We start from the raw sequence: 23,393 nt of genomic DNA, 5'->3' as shown, positions 1-23,393 counted from the left end.
AGAATTTGAATGAGAACATTAGGTTGATCTGGCAAATGAATTTTGGGAGGCTAAGAACCATGCAAGAGATAACGTTTTAATTAGTACCTGACATGGCCAAATGTCACGAGGGAGGTTACTCCCACAAGCCTTCTTGCCCAGTTCTGACAGACCCCCAGCATCATTATAGTTTGGATGTATTTAAAATAAGCCTCCAGGCTTCTTAAGCACCTAGCAAAGATGAACTTTACAGAATTTTCACAATTAATGCAAGAACAAAAGGAACTCGCGTTAAGTACCATGAAAGCAGATGTACGCTTTGCCTACGGCTTTAGAGAGCGAGCTTTGTAGCTCTCAATCTTTGTTTATACAGTTCTAGCTGAGCTTTGTGCTTTAAATGTACCATTTTAAGGAATCTTCAGATCAAAGCTTATTTCGTCTTCCCAATAACTCAGCTGCTCCTGTAATCATCTCAAAGTCTGAACTGCAGGATCTTGGCATCTGCTGCTGTATTTATAAGACAAGGCAAAACAAGTGACAGAAGGATCAGAGGTGGTTATCAGCATAGGTGTCGACCCTGTGGAAGAATAGCCAGTGAATGCCAAAAATGCAGTACGACAAATATACCCACATAGAACTTTGTCGTGAAATGTTGATGGTCATAGGCGGGATTTTAAATGAGAGGCCTTCATTTATCGGGCCAGCAAGGCACGTTTGGTATGCAATACCTTTCCTTTAGTAATAGTAAACAAGCCATTCCTTTCGACTTCGTAAAATTATTGGCATAATACTTCGTTTTTTACTGATATAAGAAGTTGCCTAAGGCCTCAACGAAAAAAGCAAATTAGAGCATTGCCCCTTCCAACCGAGAACGGTGAAGTATTTGTGAAGGTAATTATGACCACAATTGCATCACCAAAATATCTCAGATAAAACACTTGGAATCATCTACAAGTCACATACACGTGTGTGAGTTTATATGCGTGTGTGTGTAGTTGCATTTGAAGTGGAGGGTTAGCACAGCACTGAATTTATCTTGATGTTTACATTCAAATCAGCTCCTGCAGCAGCAGTTTTTTAGAACACTCTTTGTATTTTACATGACTGGGAGCAGACCCACTCCCTGAAGCCTGAAAGCTGATACAATTTTTCCAAATCTAGTTTTAAAGCCTATTGAGATAATCACACATATATAGAAACAATTATAGCAGAGTGAAATAAGTTGTTGACTTACCTGCAAGAAAGAAAATGTAGTGGTGTTTGTCAGAGGAAGCATGATTAAAATTGCTATATTTTCTTTTTATACAAAGAATAATATAAAAATTAGTACTTAGTACAAAAGATGAACATTATCTCCTGTCAACTTCCACGCTGATACATTTACGTCAAACCTTTTTAAATAGTGTTATTACAGTGTTTTTAATTATGTGTTTTACCATATAACTTTGCACCTGATTGTCATGTTAGTCTTCAAAAATACAGAAATGAGACTATTCTTTTTCTTCTGAGTTGCTGAAACTATGCCTGTTCTATTTCTAACTGGAGGAATATAATATCACTATTGGGCAATGTCATGTAGGTTTGTGCTATATTCCATTTTAATTAAAACTAAATGGACTTGTCCTCCAGACTCACAGAACCAACGACTGAACTGCTTGTTACGACTGACGTGCCTTACAAATACAGCTGGATTTCTGCCCGTGAGCCAAGCAGCAAGCAAGGCCAATTTCCATTAACGCATCCGCTCCCTCTTGCTGCTGAGGAAGCTCCAAGTCTGAAATTGGGGACTATGGGTGGAGATGGGCTCTCTTGCAATGTTTTCCCTTTTTTGTTCATGTTACGTGGCCGGTCACCTCGATCACAACACATTGGTTCTTCTTCGTGGCAGGGCATTTCCATCTTTTTAAGCAGTTGACTCAAAATTAGTGACATGTTTCTAAGCTGAATTCTGACATGGCAGTTGGAAATGGTACTAGCCTTAGTGGCTAAATATGCATTTTTAAGGCTTTTTATTTATTTCCTATTTTTTAACTTCTCTGCATTTGCAGTGTACTTTACAGTACAGAAACAGATGAAACTAGTCCAGCTCTCAGGAGATTGTTCACATTCTTGGTATTCAGGGAGTAGGGAATTTACTCCTCATTCTCTGCCTAAGAGACTATTTAGTATTGTATTCCAACGATATGAACCCAGAAAACCACTCTCTCCACATGTGATTGCTAAAAATGTAGTACTGTTTGTAAGAATGATGACTGTGAGAATAACAATAGTAACGATAAGGCAACAGGTAGACGCCAGATGGATGGCTGATAGCAGACAAGTCAAATGATACACAAATAGGTTATAGGCGTTCTGTGAGTCTGATCACACAGCGTGCTTATTGTGAAATACAGTGTAATGTATCACTGCAACTTTTTTCTGGACAATATGGACTCCTTGCTTGTCACATACTACCAGAACATTATAGCAGCAAGCATGACATTAAAGCAGTAATGCAGTGATGTACTTCCTTAGTACTAAGTTTTCTTTAGAGTTAACTGCAGCAGGAGTTACAAGGCTTGTTTTGTTAGCGGCTGGTGATTTTACAATATTGTTTTGCTAGGCTGGAGTAAAAATGGGATGTGAGAGAACATTCAATATTGATTTAATCTTATGCTTCTGCAGGTAAGTTCAGTTTTAATGTTGATATCTAGCACTGAGCACTTTTGAAAGTCTCTTCCTGAAAGACTGAAATTAAATATTATACTGTTAATTTTCACCACCAATGTATATGGATTAGCATCTGTATTGCTGAAAAAGTCCATAATGGAAGCACGCCTATAAAAACCTGAGCCTTTACAGCATGCTAATGGATTTCCATTAGGTCAGATAAATGTTTTCTGCTGAGTGAAAATAGGTATTTAGCAACAGTGCTTTCAGTTTGTTAGGAATAAATAACTGCTGGACAAATTGCTTCACCCTTGGGAATAAATCTGCACTTTCAGTGCTTGCTATTAAATCACTTCTTCAGGATGATTCTTAACGTCTGCAGATTCAGATCTCAGGATGTCAGTTGGATCCGGCAGCAAATATATCCTCCTCCTCCCGCGTTCGCGCTGCCATAACTCAGAGAAGTGACAGATGCTGCCACTGCTCGTGGTGCCACTGCCACGTCAGGTTGCAGGGCACTGTGCCCTGTGATCAAGCTGAAAAGCTGGATGTCAACCAGCCTGCCTCACCATCCCCGTTTGGACCAGCAGCAATACCGACCTGCCGCATGCAGCGAAGTCGTGGGCTGCGCAACGGAGGCCATCGAAGGATCCAGGAACTAATGTTATGTGGGGACCTGGTATCAGAGGATCGCTAAGGCAGAACTTCTGGTGTCATAGATAAAATAACAAAGATAAAGTCTTGTGGGTTTTTTTTCCTTTTTAAAAGGTGTGGGAAATGAATTGAAGCCAGATTCTTTTATCTTGAAGAAAATATACACAGAAGTGAAAATGCATATTTGCATGTGTTCGCACTTGTGTCTTTTTCACAGCAGTTGAGTTTTAAATGGTTGTTGACAACTGACTGGACAGATTTCAGTTGCTGGAGAAGGGGCTATGGAGAGGTTCTTCCCTTGGTGTTTCTCTTCATCCCAGATTTTTAATCAGTGCTTCAAGTCATGTCAGTATCCATACTGTTTGCAACCTACATATTCTCTCCTAGATCTTCAAATAGCAAGAAACCCATTATCACATCTCTTCCTCCTACAGCTCTTTTCTTCTCATCTGAGAAATTCTACTTGAAACTTCTATTAATAGTGAAGAGGTACATTTGCACTGTATTTTTTATGAAGAGGGTTCTTAAAAATGCTTTATAACTTATCCTAATGCAAATTTATATATGAGGATCTTAGCTCTGGGGCTCCTCAAGGCTATGCTTCCTAATTGTTTGGTATGTAACTAATGGCTCTACCACCAGAAATAAATCATTAAGTGCTCTGCTTCCCAGATACCCAGCTGGAGGCTGGGCCTGACTTTGTGTGTGTTAAACTCCTGCCCTCTGAATGTCAATCCACTTTGAAGTCTGATTCCCCATTAATTAATCTGCTTCTGTTCCACCTACACTGTGCATTCAATCCTGGTTTCTGCTGCAATTTAAAAGCATGGATTCGAATTACGTCAGTCAGTGCAATTTAACCCAAATGACCACTTTGCGAAATGTCTTTGGGAGACATCAGTTTTTCACTGGGCAGTGCACGGTGCTGAGGCCGGGAGAGGCGGCGAGCCTGGCACTCCCCACCGGCAGGATGGCATTGCGAGTTTGAGACCAAATACAGCGTCCCTCAGGGCATTTGATTGACCTTAGGTTTCTCTGACGTCTGGAGTTGTCTTTGTATTCAGAGATACAGAAACTTGAATAAGGAAAAGAGCCCTAGATGGTATTTTCTTGAATTTTTTTTTTTTTCCCCTGTGACTTCTTGTCTTAAAGTCTGTGAAGCTCAGTGTACCTACACAGAGGCACGCTGAGGGTGTCAGGATGGCACCGGAGTGGCTGTAGGCCAGAGTTCCAGCCTTGGCTTCCTAAAGATGTCGTGTGCCATTATTTAATAAGTATGAGGTTTGCACAATAAAATTACGTTACTCATTTCTTAGACAACTAAATCCTCTTTTTCTCACCCACTTGATATAACCGGTAGTCAAAGCTGTGTTTATATGTGCAGTTTTGACTAATTTTTGTCAATTGTGAAATACTCTGAACATACGGATAACCTATCATGTAGGAGGTGTTGGCTAAATAACCCTTACTTGTTATGCACTGTATTTCTCTTTTCTCCTTTGCAAAATTTACTTTCAAAGGACAAGACGGCTGCTTGGCAGTAGGAAAGAAAAGACACTGCCTACATTTAATTCTGAAAGATGATAAGATTATTGGTATATTCCTTCTCAGAAAAAATTTGCAAAGACAGGTTATTGAAAAGAAGGCTCCTGTAGTCTCTCATGTTGTTGTAGTTGCCTAATAATATTTTGGCAAAAATTGTGTTTGATGAAAATCAGCTGATGACAATTCAACAGGGATGCAGGAACAGCATCTCCCATGCAATGTAAAGGAAGTATCTCCATCACTTCTAACGTGTACTTAGGTGCCCAGCTCCTGTTGAAATTAGTGCATGATAGAAATTTCTTTATCTTTATGGATCTAAATTCACAAAATAAGAAATCATTCGTGCCTGTGTAGAGCTAGTTCATTCCCGAATATTTATTACCTATAAAATTAGTTTTCTTCCTACCCTTCACCCCTTCAGGCAAGATCTCCTGATGGGGGCTTGTTGCAGGCAGGATGATGGCATTTGTTCTGCTATTGCTTGTGTTGCGATTTTTCTCGGATAAAAGACTTTGTGAGTAACAGCCAAGGAACAACAGCAGCGTGAGATGTTCCTTATAGAAAAGATGGCATGAGGACTCAAAAAATCTTATCACTCTATGATTTTTGTCTTAACTTGCAAAGAAAATAAGTTTATAATGAGTACAATATAATAATGTAGGAAAATAAAGTGATAAGCTTTTTCAGTAATGTAAGCCTTTTTACAGTTAATATTACATTGTCTTCCATTTCTTTTACATTAATTGTTTTTTTCTTTAAGACCTGATTTTTCCTTACCTGGACTCAGCCTTAGTGGGATAGTGATCTTCTTATTTTTATCTTTAATGGGAAAATCTATCAAACTCTTTCAGCTTTACAGAAAACAGGAAAATCTTTCTTCCCTGCCCCTCTTCCCCAATATGCTAAAAAACTTTCCACTTAGAAAAAGCTACAATGTCGTATTTTTAACTTCAGAGTTATTCCTGACCCAAAAAAAACTGTGAGAACAAACAAATACTCACCACAACCGTGAGATACCAGCAAGTTCACTGCAGTCATTGGAGCGGTGAGTTTAACTTGGGAAGACAAGCTGTGGGACTCAATTGTTCTTCAATAAGGTGGAAGGAGGAATATTATAATGTGCAGTGAATTGGAGAAGACATATTGTCGCTTGCCCTGTGAAGGATGTCTGCCTCTATGCCATAAAATCTTGCTCTGTATTCCAAGAAATGTCATTTAAAATGTAGAATGAGTGCACAGCAGGAATAATAAAATTGTTTGAGCATGTGAATTTTAAGCACTAAACATGATACAGAAACAGAATATTTTTCCTGACAGAAACTGGTGACTAATGCAGATTTCCTCCTTAAAAATATTTGCTTCAGCTGGACATTAATCTGTTAGCAGAAATTTCTAGGAAAATTAGATATTTCTCAGCAAAAATTTATAAGAAAAGAAATGTTTTACCTAGCTGACAAAATGGAATTGACAACCTTCAGAGGTGGCAATGTCTCATTTGCAGTAGAACTAGAGCAAAATAACAATTTTCTTTTTTATGTATACAAATAAGTATATATATTTCCTATTACTGTGATAATAGCCTTACACTAAGCCAAATGTGATTATAAATTATTCCTAGCATCTTGTTCGAGTAGGGCGTCTAGGCAAGCATGTTCCTCCTCCCCATCTGTTTGACAGATATTTTTGTCTGAAATCCTAAAAGGTGAAAACTTTTAAATTAGTCACATAGCTCTAACTGAGAACCTGCGGGTAGCTCTGTGTGTCACTTCTTCCATCACAACTCATGTCAGCTCCCGAGGAAGTACTTGAGTACAACTTATAATTCATAATGACTTATATTTTCTTTTTAACTCGCATCCTTTTCCCTAAACTTCTCCTTTACTTCAGAGCTCTTAATGAGAAGGATTTTGCAACTATAAACAAGATTTTTCTAACTATCTGGAGTAAGGTTTTTTGCTGGTGCTCTTGAGTCAATCTGGTGCTTTGTTCTTTTCTAGCTTGCACAGACAAAGAACTGAGGAATCTCGCGTCGCGACTAAAAGACTGGTTCGGTGCTCTTCACGAGGACGCGAATCGTGTCATCAAACCGACAAGCTCGGAGACAGCACAAGGCAGTAAGAAAACACCTTTCCCGTTGAATATTGAGTGTTGTAGGCAGCTCCCCAGCCCAAGAGAGCATTGAGCTGAGCACAGCTGTTCGTGCTACAGCGTCACGCCAAGCAGGAGCCAGCAAGTAGGCAGGTATGCGGGAGACCTGATCCTGCAAATAAATAGCTGCACCATTTTCTAAAGGAGCTGCAGTTGTTCTGTGCTCTCTCTGGCCCAAACTGCTCTAAAAACTGGCAGTCAGAGACAGAGAGACCTTTACAAGTTAATCAGGCAAATAACTGTGTCTGGTGGCCATGGAGGTCACATCTATACCAGTAAATAAAACTGCCCAGGGACTTTTCTCAAGCCCCGAGGTTAAATAGCATGACATGGTTTGTGTCTGTACAGTTAAACTCCATGACCCTCCAAATCAGTGTGGCTGCATCCAAATCACTTCTTGGGGATGGAGCGTGGCATATGCTTACCTCCCAGTTCATGGCCAAGCATTTTCTGACCCAGTGTCAGTGGCACTAGCCAAAAGCATGGCATACAAGCATGGGGAAAATTATGCCAATGTTGGAAAATCTCACTTTGATTTTATTTTGCAATTTCCTGCTAGCACCTTATATAAGGGAAAGAATAATAAAAACATCCACATCACAGCCACGAAGCTGGAATAGTTAAATGGTGTGGAAAGCTGGAATCTGTTGTGTCCCAGGTATTTAATAACACCATCTTTGCTTCCTTTGATGCTTTTTGTTTTTTAAGAAAGGAAGAAAATTAATAGTTTAGAGGACATTTACTCTCTGTGGGTTTAGCCAACATGACTAATTTTGATGTCATTTACCCATGAGGGATGGGAAAGATTCACATAACAGCATCAAAAGAGGTCATGTTCATCAGCGAGCAGAATTTTTTTTCTGTAAGGACTCATTAATCCTTTTAAATAGTATGTCCCAAAACACAGGGATCCCTGGGTTGCAAAGTAGGATGCACAAATTTTATCTAGGTCTGTGGCTCACCTTCACTGCCCTGATTCTCTGATACAAGCTGCCTAAAGCCAGGGTTAGCACACACAGAATTTAAAGGGTTCAGTCAACTGCTCCCTTTTACAGCTCTTTCGACCCCAGCGCCTTGTTTTCCTGTAGTGTGAGGCTGGAGGTGCTAAATGTGCTGCACATCAGCATGAGCATTTACTGTAGGTCCATGTCTCCACAGCCCCTCTTCTTTTGTGCTGCTTCTGAGCTGTGTAGCACTAGATTGCCTCTTCCTAAAGAGGCAGAATATACCACAGGCTCTATTGCTCAAAACTGTAGTCAAACTTCATTAATGCCAAATAACTGTATCCTAAAACTATGTGGTGAAACAAGCCATATTTTGTGCAAACAACCTTTTTCATATGTCCCTTAGTTTCAATAGTATTTACAACAAAGTCAGTATCTTTAAAACCATATGTTCAACATATTTCTTAAATGGTGCTCCAAGAAGAGTATTCTTATCACGTGGAGGAAGCTGAACCATAGTGCAAAAAGACAACTGGATGTACAGCCAATCATGGCTTCAAGATGTGAATTCATTTCCGACACCATGACAGAAAACGCTGGAGACTTAAAACTTTGAAGTCCTTTGGGCCCAGAACCACACAAAATCTCATTTCATCAGATTGTCAAAAGGATGTTTTTCATGCAGATTCCCATGAGTTGCTCATGAGGAGCTTACCAAAGGCCAAATTCCTTCCTAAACATGTCAGGTCTTTTTTTTGCTGAAGCAATTTCAGTGCGAAAAACATTCCTGGTTATTCTGCAGTGTTTGCTCTGATTCACAGAAGAGCTGTTATCTCTTTTTAGTTTAGTTTGATACCTGGCAGCTTTTATATGAAAGGCTGCCTTGATGATCAACTTGATCTCAACAATGTTAATTTTTAGACTGTTGACTTAGTTTGGCACATTTTCTTATATGTCATTTAAAAAAAAAAAAAGAAAGAAACTTTATGAGTTAAGGTGCTTAAATCATTTTTGAATGCCACAAAACTTGGGTTTGGTTTTTTCCTTTTAAGAGTTTGCAACAGTATTCATGTATTAATCTGGATGTACGAAATTCTGCAGCTCCAATTCTCTCTGGTAGCACTGAAAATACACGCAGAGTAAGGATGGCAGTATTTGGCTTCCTCTAACTTAAACTTCAAACATTTGTAAAAATGAAAAACATCTTAAACAGGGCTCAGAATTCAAAGCAAAGTTCACATACCCAAGCTGAAAAAAAAACCCGTTGTGTGAATCCTGGCAAACAGGACACACGTGGCTCTGGAAATACGTTCTGATGTACAGATTGCCCTTTTTTTATTGCTCTGCATGTGTTGCCCTCCTCACCAGGCTGATCACTTCATTAAACTGTACTGGTTTGGTTATGCCTGTAGAGTCTTAAAAGGCATGCACATCCTCAAAGTAATCCATGTTGGGTATGCCTCTGGGGCAGTAAAAGGAACAGATGGTGGGATGCAATGACTACGATGCCTCGGACACATCAGGTGTCCAGAGAAGGTGTTCCAGCAGAGATTTCTCTATGCTACATTAAATTTTCAAGATGTTACTGTGAGCATAAATAAGCTTTTTGAGTGTATTAAGTTCACCCCCAGGTGAAGAAAAAAGTACACTCTTTTTTTTTTTTTTTTAACTCTCTTGAAATGAAAGGGACGAGGACAAATCATTGGGTTTGAAATCTCTAACCTTCATTCAATGAGCTATCTGCCAGATCCCAGCAAAGCACCGTAGGCCAGGAACTTTGTCTTCTTCAGGCTTTGTGCAGTTGAAATCTCCTCAGTAAATAATGTAAGCAACTCAGGGACATGCTTTGACATGAGGAAATAATAAAACTAATTAGGTAGTAATATCAGATTCAAATTGCTCCTGAGCCTGTTGATAATTCATAACATTCCCATATTGTACCTAGATAGTCTCTTTGGTTGGAGTGGGAGTTGTTTTTCTTTTACTAGAGATCTATGCAATATAAAGGATTTTTTCTGGGGAACATTTCTTCTCCTCCTTCCTTTATTTTAAGTGATGGGGGAAATTAGGTTAATTATTCCCCTGTTAAGTTAATTGTAGTGTACTTTAATAAAATAAAACTGGCTCATGTAAGTCAACTCTTGAAGAGGGAAAATAATTTTATGTGCCAGAAGGTGTGTTTATTTTTAATTAGAATTTTCACTTAACGACTTTTTTAAATTTAATTCTATTTTAATTCAGAGGAGGTGGACCATTTTACGTATTAATGGGACATGAGACTTTTACATGTAGGTCACTGGTTTGATTTCCTTCCAGATCTGTAGTGAATGAAAGTTGTTAGGATGCTGAACAGCTGTCAGTCGGAATGAGAAACGTGATGGTCTCAATCCAGGTCCTTGTGAGGAGGTGCCTAAATGAGAGCAACCACCACCACAACTGACAGTAACTGGCATCTCTGTTGGCAGCCTCTGCCAAGGAGCCAAGAGCAGAAGGGATATGGAGCCTGTACCATTCTCTTGCTTCTCACCATAGGCACTGCAACCCTGAACTGATGCAGAAAAAGATGCAGAAAAGTTCTCACTGAGGTTACTGTTATTCTGGGTCTGTTGTGCTAGAAGTTCAGCCTGTTAACCAGGCACGTAATTCATTACAGAATTACAGTATGTGGTTTATTTCATCCAGCATATTGCATCATATTTATAAGCAAGTATGTCAAAAGACTCCAAAAAGGAGTTAATTCATTCAACATCACTTGGTCTTACCAAGTTGATGGAAGCACAGTGACCTCCCAGTGAAGGTAAGTGAGCTCCGAGAACCATTTTCCATCAGTTGCCCTGAGAGTACGTCAGAGCCTGCGTGGCACACTCAGGGCACACTTTGTTTTCATTCCTGTTGCTGGGTGCTGAGAGCATCCAGGCTTGCTGGTTTTAGACTGCAGATGCAGCGTTGCAAAAGGTGTTTTACGAGCAGTAGCTTTTACTAGGAGAAAATATGAAATGGAGGTAGATACTACTAGTATCCTTCAACCACATATTGAGGGACAATTTAAAAATTTAACCTTTTCACTGATAATAACCATCTAGTTAAGGACTTTCCATCGCACTTACCACTGTAATATTTAAAGACTTCCAGACGACACTATCTAATAATCCAGCACTGCTTAATAATACAGCCTCTTGATAAACCCGGTCTGGAACTCTGGTCACAACAATGAAAGCTCCCTTGTTTATAAGAAATTACAATCAAAAACTCTTCAACTAATGTAATTAACTGGCTTTGTAAGTACCTTTCGTGATTGTATCTTGCATCCAGGCCCTGATGGTATGTCACGGAGCAGCTTCGTATTCACATCAGTCACTATCTTGTCATCTGCTCAGACAGATCAGCACGGAGGGCACGCTGCTGTAGTACCCCTGAGTGCATGTTGTACACACAGATACAGACTTCCCAGCAGGGACGAAAACAGACTCGGGAATAATCCATGGACACTGTCAGGGGCAAGTTCATGCCAGGATCTCCTCCTCCCTGTGTTGATCCTTGCCGGTTAGGAGATGACCTTGAGAGACCACAGGGCTGAGCAACACGTACCATACTCAACTTGTTGTACAACAGACCTTGTAGTTATTCACCTTAGCACCAGTAAGTGCCACAACAGTGCGTAAAGACCATCACCAGAGAGGGCATCTGTGCAGGAAAAGAGAAGCCAAGGGAATCCAGCTGTTTTTACCCTGGAAACTGTGAAACTGGGATAGCTGAGTCATGTACCAATCCCCACTCCACCATGCAGCTGAATGATCCACCCCTGACTACTTTTAACCTGCCCTGTGGGGGGGAATCAGGAATGCATACACCTGCACAAGGCAGGACTGTGTGTCCTGCTTCTTGGTGCTTTGTAAAGGCAACGTCAAGTATTCTATAATCCTTTCACTCAACAAGAGATTGCACAGTGACCAAATCCTGCTTGCCTTCTTCAGATGAATAAAATAATTTTAGTCAATAGTCCTAATTGCTTCAGCAAGGCAAGCAGACTTTCTCCCTACATCTATTCACAAGGCCTTGTTCTTTTTCACTGTGCTCAAACTTGATTAGATAATGTTAGAGGAGATAACAGCACAAAAATGTGATGAAATGTTCAGCATGATCTCTCTCCTCCCTGCCTGAGCTGCCCCTAGCCCGGAGGAAATGGTGTTACCTTCTTGCTCTCGTAGAGAAACATGTATTATGAATGACATAAACCTTCCCATTAGTTAACCCTTCCGATTGTTCCTCCGTGTCACTGACGCCTTCAGCTGTAGTTGCATACAAAAAGCACAGCTTTCAGCACAGAGCATAAAGCACGGCCTTCCCTTGGACTAACCCTTAAAATAGCAGGTAGAGCTTGGACAGACTGTCAGCTTGATTCCAGCAACATCTTAGGTGTCACTTTAACAAAGCAGCATCCTGAAATGGGACTAGACACGTACAGCAAATAAGGCTAAGCTTGACCTCTTTCAATGAAAGATGCAGCAAAAGGAAAAAGCTCATCAGGCTTCTCCACGTGGCCCATAGCAGAATGAATAGTGCACAGGCAGGTTATCGCACGCAGCTGAAACAGCGTGAGCACGAGGTGCCCAGGGCACATGGGTCAGGTGCGGTCTGTGCCTGCAAATCCCCAGCCGATGCATGCACGTTTCTGAGTCCTTGTTGAAACCGATATCCTTATTATTAGATTTGTTAAGCTCTACATTACAAATATGCTTTCTTGCATCATAGATAACTTGGAAGTAAGTCCACGTTTTTACAGAGAGTTGAAAATGCAGTGACAATATGGATTTATAATGCTCTGACTTGTTTGTGAAAGGCAATGCTACTGTTTTTATGGAGACTGCAGAATACTGGAACAAGTATCTCATACACATTGTGGGTATCTGTATGCATGACAGTCTTTCTGTGACAACCACTGCTGCTGCTGCAGTCTTTTAAGGATCTGGGCTATTAAAGTGAGTTATGATGATGGTTTCCAAAGCGCCGGAAGAGCAGAATCCTGTATTGCTGCACAATCCTGAAGGCCACAAGAAGGGAATAGCGCTGGTATGGCATACAAGAGCGTGTGCAGGTCTCAGGAGCTCCCAGCAGAAGCAGTGGCATTCTTCGGAGTGGTGCAAGCAAAAGTGACACTTCATCCTTTCTCTTTCCCTGCCTCCCCCAGACAGCTCGCAATCAAATCAGAGCATTTTGCTGTCCACCACAAGAGGCAAGGCTTTGGAGAGTGAAAAGCTGGGGTGAGAGGTGGAAGGTGAAAGCACAGTAGGAAAGAATTTGATTAGGGAACTAGAACGGGGTCTGGGAAACAGGATTTAAATTGCATTTAAACTATTTAGTTTGAAAATCCAGTGGATGCAGCCTTTTCTCATCACATTTCAGTTTCTTGGAATAAGGCCAACCCACTCGGACTGAGGACAGAAAAAAAAAAAGTAAGAAGATTTTGAGTAGAAAAAACTTTGAATTGCAGTGATCAGCTATGAATCTCAGCCCTCCCCACCCCCCAGCTCCTAAACAGTGTGAGTAGTGCTCTAGTCTGTAGCTGTGCTTGGGTTTTAAGCTTTAGTCAGTCAGCTGGGTCTTAGAATTTTGTTCTCCTTTGTGCAAGTCAAGTTAATGTTCAGCCAAAAAAAATTAGAAAGGCTTCAGGTTAATAATGATGCCCGTGCAGTGAGTGTGCTCAGGTTCAGTTGGGGTACTGCACTTACTTACAGGATTTGACACCAGCATACTACCGATCTGTAAGGATTCCTTAGGCTGGATGTTCAACAAACTTGACATGAACTATGACCTGCTGCTGGATCCCTCAGAGATCAGTGCCATTTACCTGGATAAGTATGAGCCATGTGTCAAGCCGCTCTTCAACTCTTGTGACTCCTTCAAAGACGGAAAGCTTTCGAACAACGAGTGGTGCTACTGCTTCCAGAAGCCAGGCGGTGAGTTGTGCAATTTGCAGTACAAAGAGGAGTTGTTTGGGTCTCCCTGTATTTCAGGCTTGATTGACCTGCTTATAGAGATGGTTTGAGTAACTGGCAGTCAGTCGCGTTAAAAAGCTCTTTTCTTCAGCACTGGTGTGAAAGGGCATTGTGTAACAATGTTTAATGTCACAGATGAGCTATATTAATATCCCTTGATCATTAAAACAAACAGAGAAGTAGTAAGTGCCAGTGCACGCAGTCTAGAAGTAAGCTCTTTTGCTGATAAAAAGCTCAAGAACTTTCTCTTTTATTAATGCAGAAATTAGTCCATTAGCAAATCATAAACTAGAGAGCTGGCATTATGTCAGTTTGTTGAAAAGAGAGGAAAAATGGTTTAACAATGAAAATGGCCCCCAAACACTATTCTCAACTACAGTGTGTTGCTTTTTTTTTTTTTTTAATTAGTGGAGCTAATGACATAAATTTGTTTTGCAGTACTGTACCAGCATATGTGCTTCTTTCGTTCCCAGGTGTACAGTAGTCTACATTTCATGTCAGTAGTGAAGCCAGTCATTACAGAGTCTGTCCCGTACCATCTGGAAACTGATTCTCATACATTATATTTTAGGTCTTCCTTGCCAGAATGAAATGAATAGAATTCAAAAGCTAAGTAGAGGGAAGAGTCTGTTGGGTAAGTTCGATTACTTGCTATTCATTTACTCAACTAATTAAAGCTTCCGTCATTATTGTAACTTTATATGCAGTAATGGTTTTTCAATTAGAGACTAATGTTTTGAGTCAGGAATATGCACCATGGAGCATAGACCTGACACTATGAAATTAAACAAATAATGAGATAGCAACATACAGAATATGTGTCAGCGTGGCAGAGGGTTCAGAACTGAGTTACAGAAATGCAAAGCCTTGTCTGCACAGAGCTTAATACTGCCTTCATCACCTCGTAGGTCAGAATAAGTACAGAGGTTGCTTGATACTCAGACCTCCTATTTTTAAAGGGTGACTGAAGGTGCCACAGTGCATAGCCAGTGGGTTCATGTCATCTTCTAGTTATGGTGCAATGCATGCATACCTGGGGGTTCAGTTTTGCCTAATCACCCTTAAAATATTTCAGTATATTCCATGTATATGAAAAAGGAGTTCAAATCACTTCTCTTTAGGCAGCCCTGCAGGATGCTTAATGCTGCAAGATGTGATAATGCCTGCCCCTCTTTATTGACTATTGGGAGCCTGAAGTGATCCATAACTTACATCGCTCTGATGGATATCTAAACTTCGGTGAAATAAAGGCCCAGATGGCATTTTCCCATTTAATTGCTAAAAAATCAGGTTGTTGAACTGAGTAAATTTAAGGTAACTAATTCCACACCCTAAAATCACAGAGTGTTACGTAGTCTAGCGTTTGTGTGGTGGAATCTTACTGAAACTTCTGTCCTACGCATTTGTGTACCTAGAGCCAAATCACACGAGGCAAACCAGTACAGATGAAAGTCTCTGTTTACAGAAAGCACTGCATTTCAACCTCGAAGGGTCTGGCTTACCTCAGGCCCAGCCTATCATGCCCAGCGCCAAGAACTCATGTCAAGTTCTTACAGCATCACTAGCTGCAGCACAGAGCATGCATGTCAGCTCTGCTGCAGTGCGTCTCAGATTGCAGGCTGCTTCTCAGGTTGCTCTCAGATTTTAGTCTGATGTTTCTAGATAATCGTTAGCAGACCCTGCAAACAGGGCTTCTGCAAAGCTCATCTTTGCCAAAGCCTTCCATTCCCAGATTACCACTGCCATTTGGACTCAAGGTTCAGGTACCTTATGAACAATCCCAACCTGGATTCATTGGTTTAAAATAAGAATAAACACTCCCAAAGGCCACAGGGACTATGGTTTAGTTTCCTCATCCCTTCATAGCAAGTTCACATAAAGATTAAGATGTTGCAGAGTTATAGCTCCTGCTGTTCATAGCTGTGGGAGCAAAGGGAGGATTGATCGCTCGGTTGTATGCGTGCTCCGTTCAGTAAATATTTTGCATTTGTGTTGGAATGCATGCTGTGGCAGAGGAAGTCATGGTGTTCTCTGTCTCATGGGTGTCATGATTTTTCAAAGCAACCTAAAAGAATAAGAAGCCCAGTTCCTAATAGATAACTTTGGATATCCCATATTTATTTTATGCGTTGCTGTTATTTGCTATATGCAATAAACGTCATATAGCTTTAAACATAAGTGGTTTGTTCTGTGTGCAGGGAGAAGTGATGGCTGTATTGCAGGTAGTACAACACGCAGGCAGTTGTAGCACACATGCTGGGATATGATCGCAACAGCAGGAGTAAAATGACAAAGTAAAATAGCAAGAACAGCCCCTTCCTGGCCTGTATCAGCACTAGTGTGGCCAGCAGGAGCCGGGCAGGGATCGTGCCCCTGTACTCGGCACTGGTGAGGCCGCACCTCGAATCCCGTGTTCAGTTTTGGGCCCCTCACTACAAGAAGGACATTGAGGTGCTGGAGCGTGTCCAGAGAAGGGCAACGAAGCTGGTGAGGGGTTTGGAGAACCAGTCTTATGAGGAGCGACTGAGGGAACTAGAGGTGTTCAGTCTGGAGAAGAGGAGGCTGAGGGGAGACCTTATCGCTCTCTACAACTACCTGAAAGGGGGTTGTGGTGATGAGGGTGTTGGCCTCTTCTCCCAAGTAACCAGCGATAGGACGAGAGGAAATGGCCTCAAGTTGCACCAGGGCAGGTTTAGATTGGATATTAGGAAAAATTTCTTTACAGAGAGAGTGGTCAAGCATTGGAACAGGCTGCCCAGGGAGGTGGTGGGAGTCACCATCACTGGAAGTGTTCAAAAAATGTGTGGATGTGGCACTTCAGGACATGGTTTAGTGGTCATGGGGGTGTTGGGTTGATGGTTGGACTTGATGATCTTAAAGGTCTTTTCCAACCTTAATTATTCTGTGATTTTGTGTGATTCTTACCACAAATAACTTCTAGTCAACTGTATTAAAAAAAAATTAAGAATGAAAGTAGCTAAGCTCAACAAATCAGAAGCATCAGGCATAGGTTGTTCCACAAGCTAGAAAATTATAATATAGAGAGGAACTCTGCTTCACCTGCCTTGCAAGTCTGCCTGCATAACAGCACCTGTCTGTGAGATTTTAATCTGATCTCACAGCTATTTATACAGTGGAAAACATAGCCTTTTCTCTTCACTGACTGAAAAATCATGCAAATCGAAACCAAAACATACATGTGACAAAATATATGCTTGTAGCAACAATAAAGATTGAAAAGAGGGATGAATATTTTCACAGACACTGCCTTTAATTATTCTCTCTCCTCTCTGTCCCTGGCATAATAGAGCACAGCATTTACAGTCTGGACAGTACACATGAAGAAGATTTCTGTTAACTTGTATCCATTGGTAAAAAATGATGACTTTTGATATTTTGTTCTCTATGTATTTTTCAAAACACATGACAGTTGCAACGAAGTACTTCAAAGCCATTGCCATTAGATATGTTGAATTTGGAGGCTTTCAAATAGAGTCTAGCATCCCAGGGGACTGAATTAAAAAGTAAACAGCACTATTCATCTTTTCCTACCAGATTTATCTAGAGTACAATTAACTGCAGAGAATGTACTTTTAGAGCATACAACTGTGCAGCCTGATAATGCTTCTCCCACATCACTAAGGTAATAAATTTCTGCTCCCATCACTATTTTCTTCCATATCAGCCCTGTGAATTTAGCTAACATAACAGCTAATATGGGGAGCTGTGTGCTGGCTAGCACTTAATTCTGCCAGGCGTTTACCTGTGTGCTTCACTATCTTTAGCATATAATTATTCTCCCCATGTCCTCTGCAGAAGGGGACTATTATATAGATAAGGAAATTATGCAAAAAACAAGAGAGATAGAGGTCTGGATCCGTAAAGAGGATATAGATGCGGCAGTAACTGTTCAACTTTGTGTGGAATAATTAAATACTCCATGGGACGAAGAGAGACAGGGAAAGCAGGATTCGCTAGCCGGAGGCAGCTCAGTGGGGAGTGGCTAACATTTTGCAGTGCTTCATAGTAATGCTGGTCTGCCAGCACTCCTCTCTGCACTTGTGGGGAAGTACCGTCTGTGCCAGAACCTCTGGAGAGGAAACGGGAACTCCTTTCTCCTTCCAAACCCTGCGGATGCTCTCTGACACCAAACCAAATTATGGGGTGAAATGTTGGCACTAAATGGGCTGTCCGGATGCCATGCTCCACCAGAGCTTGTAGCCACAGCTTATTTCTAATGAACACTGGGGCTGATTTGTGCAGGATTCACAGGACAAACCATCACACTGTACACCACTTGCTCCCAGTGACTGTCTCCTCACCACATTATCACCTGCACCTGACACATTGGAGAGGACGTGCTATAATCATCCCTCTGATGGTTGGCAAATACTGTGGCGTTAGTATGCGTAGCTAAATATTTAAAGATCCAGCGTTACGTACAAATTGGCACAAATTTCCCATGCAGAAGTACCTTCTACTTTTCACTGTGACCCAAAGTGTGAACCCTTTCCACACACCGTTATGTTGGCAGTGAGCCTGGGCCATAACTTATTTTTAAATCTGTGGCTTTTACAGGCAGTGTGGAACATTTTAATACCTTACAGTGAAACTATGGAAAAAGCCCTGTTTCAAAGAAGGGAGAGGTTGCATTGCCCAAGGAAGAAGAGAAAGCATGAGACAGTTTAAAATGCAGAAGCCATTCTGTGCTCACCCTGTAATGCCACTGAGGTTCCTCCTTTGATTCTTCCCTGGAGCCAGATGTTCATCTGATTTAACAAGGGAGCCCCAGTGACACTGGTACAGCTCTGCTGATTTACAGTAGCTCAAAATCAACACCTGAGCACTTTTCCCAAGGTTGTGTATAGTCTGATAAACACCTGGAGTGCTTAACAGAGAGAAGCCATGAGCATAAATATGAAAAAAAACTTTCTCAATCAATATCGAAGTAAAGGATTGAACAGTGAGCATTAACTTACAAAAGCCTGCAGAGGTGAGTACATATACATGGTTATTAGAACTGTGTTTTTATGAACAATGAAAACGAGTCTTTGGTAGTCATCAGTATGCTTACATTTGTACATGAACATAATGGTGGTACCTATAAGCAAACCTGCTATAAGATCTTGTTTTGAAATTATTTAAAATATTCTCACTAATGGATGTGAAGTGATCTCCAAAACTGACCCAATATGCAAAGATTTCTGCAGATGTTCAAAGGTTTCTGTTCTCGTCTTCCAGGCCTGCATTAGCAGCGCTCAAGCGTTAGACAGTATCTGCAGTGCAATGAGTTTGGAAATTCAAGGATTCACTTTATATGGGGGGGCGTGGTGGTGTATGAGATTGACTGACTTCCACTTTTACATCTTTTATATAGGAAATTTCATGACATTTGGGCAGCACACTCTCATTCATTTTTTTCTGTGAGAAATGTAGTGGAAATAGCTCCTTTGACACATGAACTGTCTGAAGAGATGCTATACACATGGAACTAGTTAAAAAACTTACTGCATGACCAGTAAATCACTGCTATCTTCGACAAAGCAGAAAAATACTTTCTCACAAACATTTGAGACAAGAAATTTGGGGGCAAGGGTGGGTTTCTGCCATGTTTCAAATTGAAGCAGTTGGTAAAGAAGGGAAAATGACTGTGCTGACCTCCCCTGGGAATAAAGCTAACTCATCTCGAAGGACAAGAGGGCTTTTCATACTGAAATACATTCGCTGTAACTGCTGAAAATGGTGGGAACAATAAAAGGGTTCCTCCTGAGAGCTCCCCTGTCTGCAGAAGCCAGAATGAACCACACTCTACAAGGCTGAAACATACTGGTTTTATTGTCAGACCAATCTTGGGCTTCAAATCCAAAGACGTATCGACTTCAAATGCTGTTGTCCCTCTCTGTAAAGCTTATCATTACTTCTTTCATACATGGGAACTCCCAGGCAGTCGGAAGTTGTGCTTGAGATTAGTGTGAATAGCAAGCAGATGGCAGTGCTGTGGAAAGACTTACGTTACGAACGCTGAAGGAGTACAAATGGAAGGGAAATGCAGAATTAATTAAGTTGGGGTAGTAATCCAGTTGGGAAGAAAAGTTTAAAACCGGGAGTTAAATCTGAAAGGGGCTCTGTGGGAATATTAATCATTCAGGGACAGACTGAACCTCTCTCTAGTACCGTATGCTACCACCCTCCATGTGCTATGTATACACAAACATTTATCCACTGTGCAGTGACCTGTGTGGCTGAAAATAGTTAATCATACCTAATTTCCGCTCCCTTTTAGGCACCAGATAATCACACATACTTTCTTGCCAACATTGTAAAGATCTATATGTAAATAAGTGACAAGTTCATAATGCTCTATATACCTGCTTGCTCCTACGGAGGCTTGCACTACTGATCATACCTTATATTTTATTCAGGTGCTTTCATCCCACGGTGCAATGAAGAAGGTTATTACAAAGCCACTCAGTGCCATGGCAGCACAGGGCAGTGCTGGTGTGTTGATAAGTACGGGAATGAGATAGCCGGCTCAAGAAAGCAAGGGACGGTTAGTTGTGGTGAGTAATGATGTGCTTCCCTCAGAGAACAAAGGAATTAACACTGTTGTAAACCCTGCCATTGCTGTACGATGGAGTACGATAACAAAAGTGACAGCAGGGAAACATGACGACCAGTGTTCAAAGTGCTGCTGTATTTTCCTATTCAGACTACAAATGGGGCCCTTGTATACATATAGGTCCTTTGGACTGGGGGTTGCAGCAGGAGTTAACAGGCAATAACCACTGAGAAGAAAATATTTTTGTGACCAGCCTGGAAAAGGTTGTAATTTATATTAAAATTAAGGCTATGGGATTGCTATGCATGGTTATTAAATATGTTGTTCTTTGTAGTCTGGAACACACATTTACTGGGACTCCGTGAATAATGTCCTTCCAGACAAAGGAAGGCCTAAATGTATAAAATTTTATAAATTAACAACCAAGCCCAATGGAATTGCTGACAGGCCAATATTATGTAGATATGTGAAATCACCAATTAGCTGTTACACCTAGGCAAGCAGGATTTCAGCTGTATTCCTTCAGAGCGCTTCAGTGACGGTTGTGGATGCAGCTTTCCTCTTCGAGAAGGAATAGAAAAAGCAGAGATGTAGGAGGTCGGAGATGCCCAGAATCACATCACAGATGTTAGGCTCAATAGCTGCATTTGCAGAGTGTGGTTTATGGACTCAAATGAAATCAGTTTGCGGAATATTTTTAGCCTGCTTTACAGAGTTGTGATGGGAAGAAAGTATTTACAAATGAGTAATGATTTTCTGGCCTGCATGCATGTGAACTGAGACTCTCCAGTCGAGTCTCCAGGAGGAGGGTGGTGCACAGTTTTTTATGCAAGTAAATTTTTCAGAGTAAATGGATATATATTTATCCCAGTTCAGGATGAAAATTGAAATTTAGAGGTTGTTTCACGAGTAGCTGAACCAATTAATTTAAAAAGTAAAATTGCAAATGACAGTGGCTTGAATGACAAGGGTAGCGGTGAACAAGGGATTTGGTGTCATTTGAGGGAATGACCTTTCCTGCTCACCTGTTTCAGAAGAAGAGCAAGAAACCTCAGGGGATTTTGGCAGTGGTGGATCTGTTGTATTGTTGGATGATTTGGAAGAGGAACCTGAAGCAGCAAAAAAAGACAAAGAAGGGAAACTGAAGATTCATGTAAGAGCAGCTAATGAAGATGATGAAGATGAAGATGATGATAAGGATGATGAAATTGGTTATATATGGTAGTGCCCACCATAATGAGGACTCACGTTTTGCACAATATTGCAAGTCACATCATATCTCTGCAATTGTATCTGAGAGTACCTGGCACAAATATTCCCTCTCTACTGAGTTTAATTTTGTATAGTCTATTTAATTTGGAAGACAACTTTTTTTCCGAGCGAGGACTGTTTGGAATACAGCTTTTGTTCAGTTGGTTTGGGGGATTTTTGTTCTATCCACGGGGCAATGAATTTTGTTTCAAAAACATTTCATGTCTTAATCCTCACTTGCACAGCCTAAGAAATACATTCTGTGAAAGAAGAATCACAGAAGGGGCTCAACAAACCAACACAAGGCTTAAAAGCCCTTCTTATGTTAGAGAATTTGTGTCGTAAATTGTTTACCCGGAATCATATCAGAAACCATTATTTTTCTTTCATGAAGAAGGAAAAGTAGGTGCCTCATTTTCTAGTCCATATTTGTTACATTCCAGTAAAGATTAAGTCTCTTTGGATAGTGACTTCTGGCTGCACAGCACCAGGGGTTTAATCCAGAAAGAAACCCAGTGGCGGGGCTTTCTCTTCCTTACATTCTCCAAGAATGAGTCCAACAGGCGTAGTCCAGCCCCCACTGAAGGCAGAGCTCCCACCAAAGCGTAGATCAGCTCACTGCCACTGTTTATTTGGTTAAGGAACATGGCCTTGATCTTAAGAGATGCTGAGAACCTGCAGCTATCCTGGACGAAGCCCTACAGGCAGGGAACAGAGTCCATCTGCCTTTCAAAGCATTTAAGAAAAGAGTGTTTCGTGGATTTGTAGCATCATCACCACCTCCACAGCTGTTCCTCAGTTCTGTCTGAACTCATTTGCGCTAAGAGTTGCGCTAACACCGGGCGAGCAGCCTCTGCTTCCTGCTCACGCACGATGGATCTGCCTGTTCTTCATTTACTCTTAGCGATCCCTCATTCCAAAGTTATAAAGCTGTCAAAGACACTAACCATCAAAAGTAATAAGCTGTCGTTTCTTTAATTTAAATAGTTAATATTTATTTGGCCTGTTTCAAAAAGCAACTTTAGGTGGTCATGTTTCAAAAGCATAACCCCTTTGCTCAGTGTGACAAGCTGCACACTCATACTACACAATTAAAAGAGAATAGTATTAAAAGACAATCTGTGATTCCCTCAGCATCTCCCAATATCCATAGCTCTTCAATTGTAACACAGCATACTGACATTAAATTATTTGCTGTGTCCTTTCCCATTGCGGTTCTCTGATGCAGTAATGTGAGATTTTCTTATTTTTGCTGTTTTCAGAAACCGTAAGAGGTACCTTAACCCCACTCTTGCATTAGGATGCAGGTGTAAGTATTTTACCAGTGCCAGTAATTTGCCCGTGAGTTATTTTGCAGAATGAAAAATGTGCTTATTACACAGAAAACTAATTAGATCGATTTTTTTTTTCCTCTGAGTTAGTGTTGGATATGGAGGTGGAGACAGTATGGAGTCAAAACATGGCTGGTTGCATATTCACTCAAAAGAAGGAAAATACCATGCTGGTTGGCAGAAGTCAATTTTTTAGGGACACTGGCCCAAGGACTGTGGTCATCAGCCCTCTCCAAAGTCAGTGGCCACTGCAGAGCCTGGTAGGGCTCTGCAGCCCCTCTCCCGCTCTGGGTGGGACCTCTGCTTTCAGACATGGTTGGAAGAGGAGCTCCTTTCA

The 23,393-nt window shown here is 41.0% G+C and overlaps 1 protein-coding gene across 1 annotated transcript in view; it reads left to right on the top strand.

Moving 5' to 3' along the window:
- SPOCK1 (SPARC (osteonectin), cwcv and kazal like domains proteoglycan 1) overlaps nt 1-21,860 on the top strand; it is a 317,127-nt gene extending 295,267 nt beyond the window's left edge. The window contains exons 6-10 of the mRNA XM_082006106.1: nt 6,825-6,941; nt 13,655-13,876; nt 14,487-14,549; nt 20,338-20,475; nt 21,509-21,860. Coding sequence (XP_081862232.1) covers nt 6,825-6,941; nt 13,655-13,876; nt 14,487-14,549; nt 20,338-20,475; nt 21,509-21,699 — 731 coding nt within the window. The 3' untranslated portion in view covers nt 21,700-21,860. The remainder of the gene's footprint in view (nt 1-6,824; nt 6,942-13,654; nt 13,877-14,486; nt 14,550-20,337; nt 20,476-21,508) is intronic.
- Nucleotides 21,861-23,393: the final 1,533 nt, after the last annotated feature.

Source organism: Phaethon aethereus (assembly GCF_964289735.1).
Source record: "Phaethon aethereus genome assembly, chromosome: 14".
Lineage (NCBI taxonomy): Eukaryota > Metazoa > Chordata > Aves > Phaethontiformes > Phaethontidae > Phaethon > Phaethon aethereus.
Note: the sequence above shows the minus strand (reverse complement) of the source record. Positions and strands in the feature narration are given on the sequence as shown.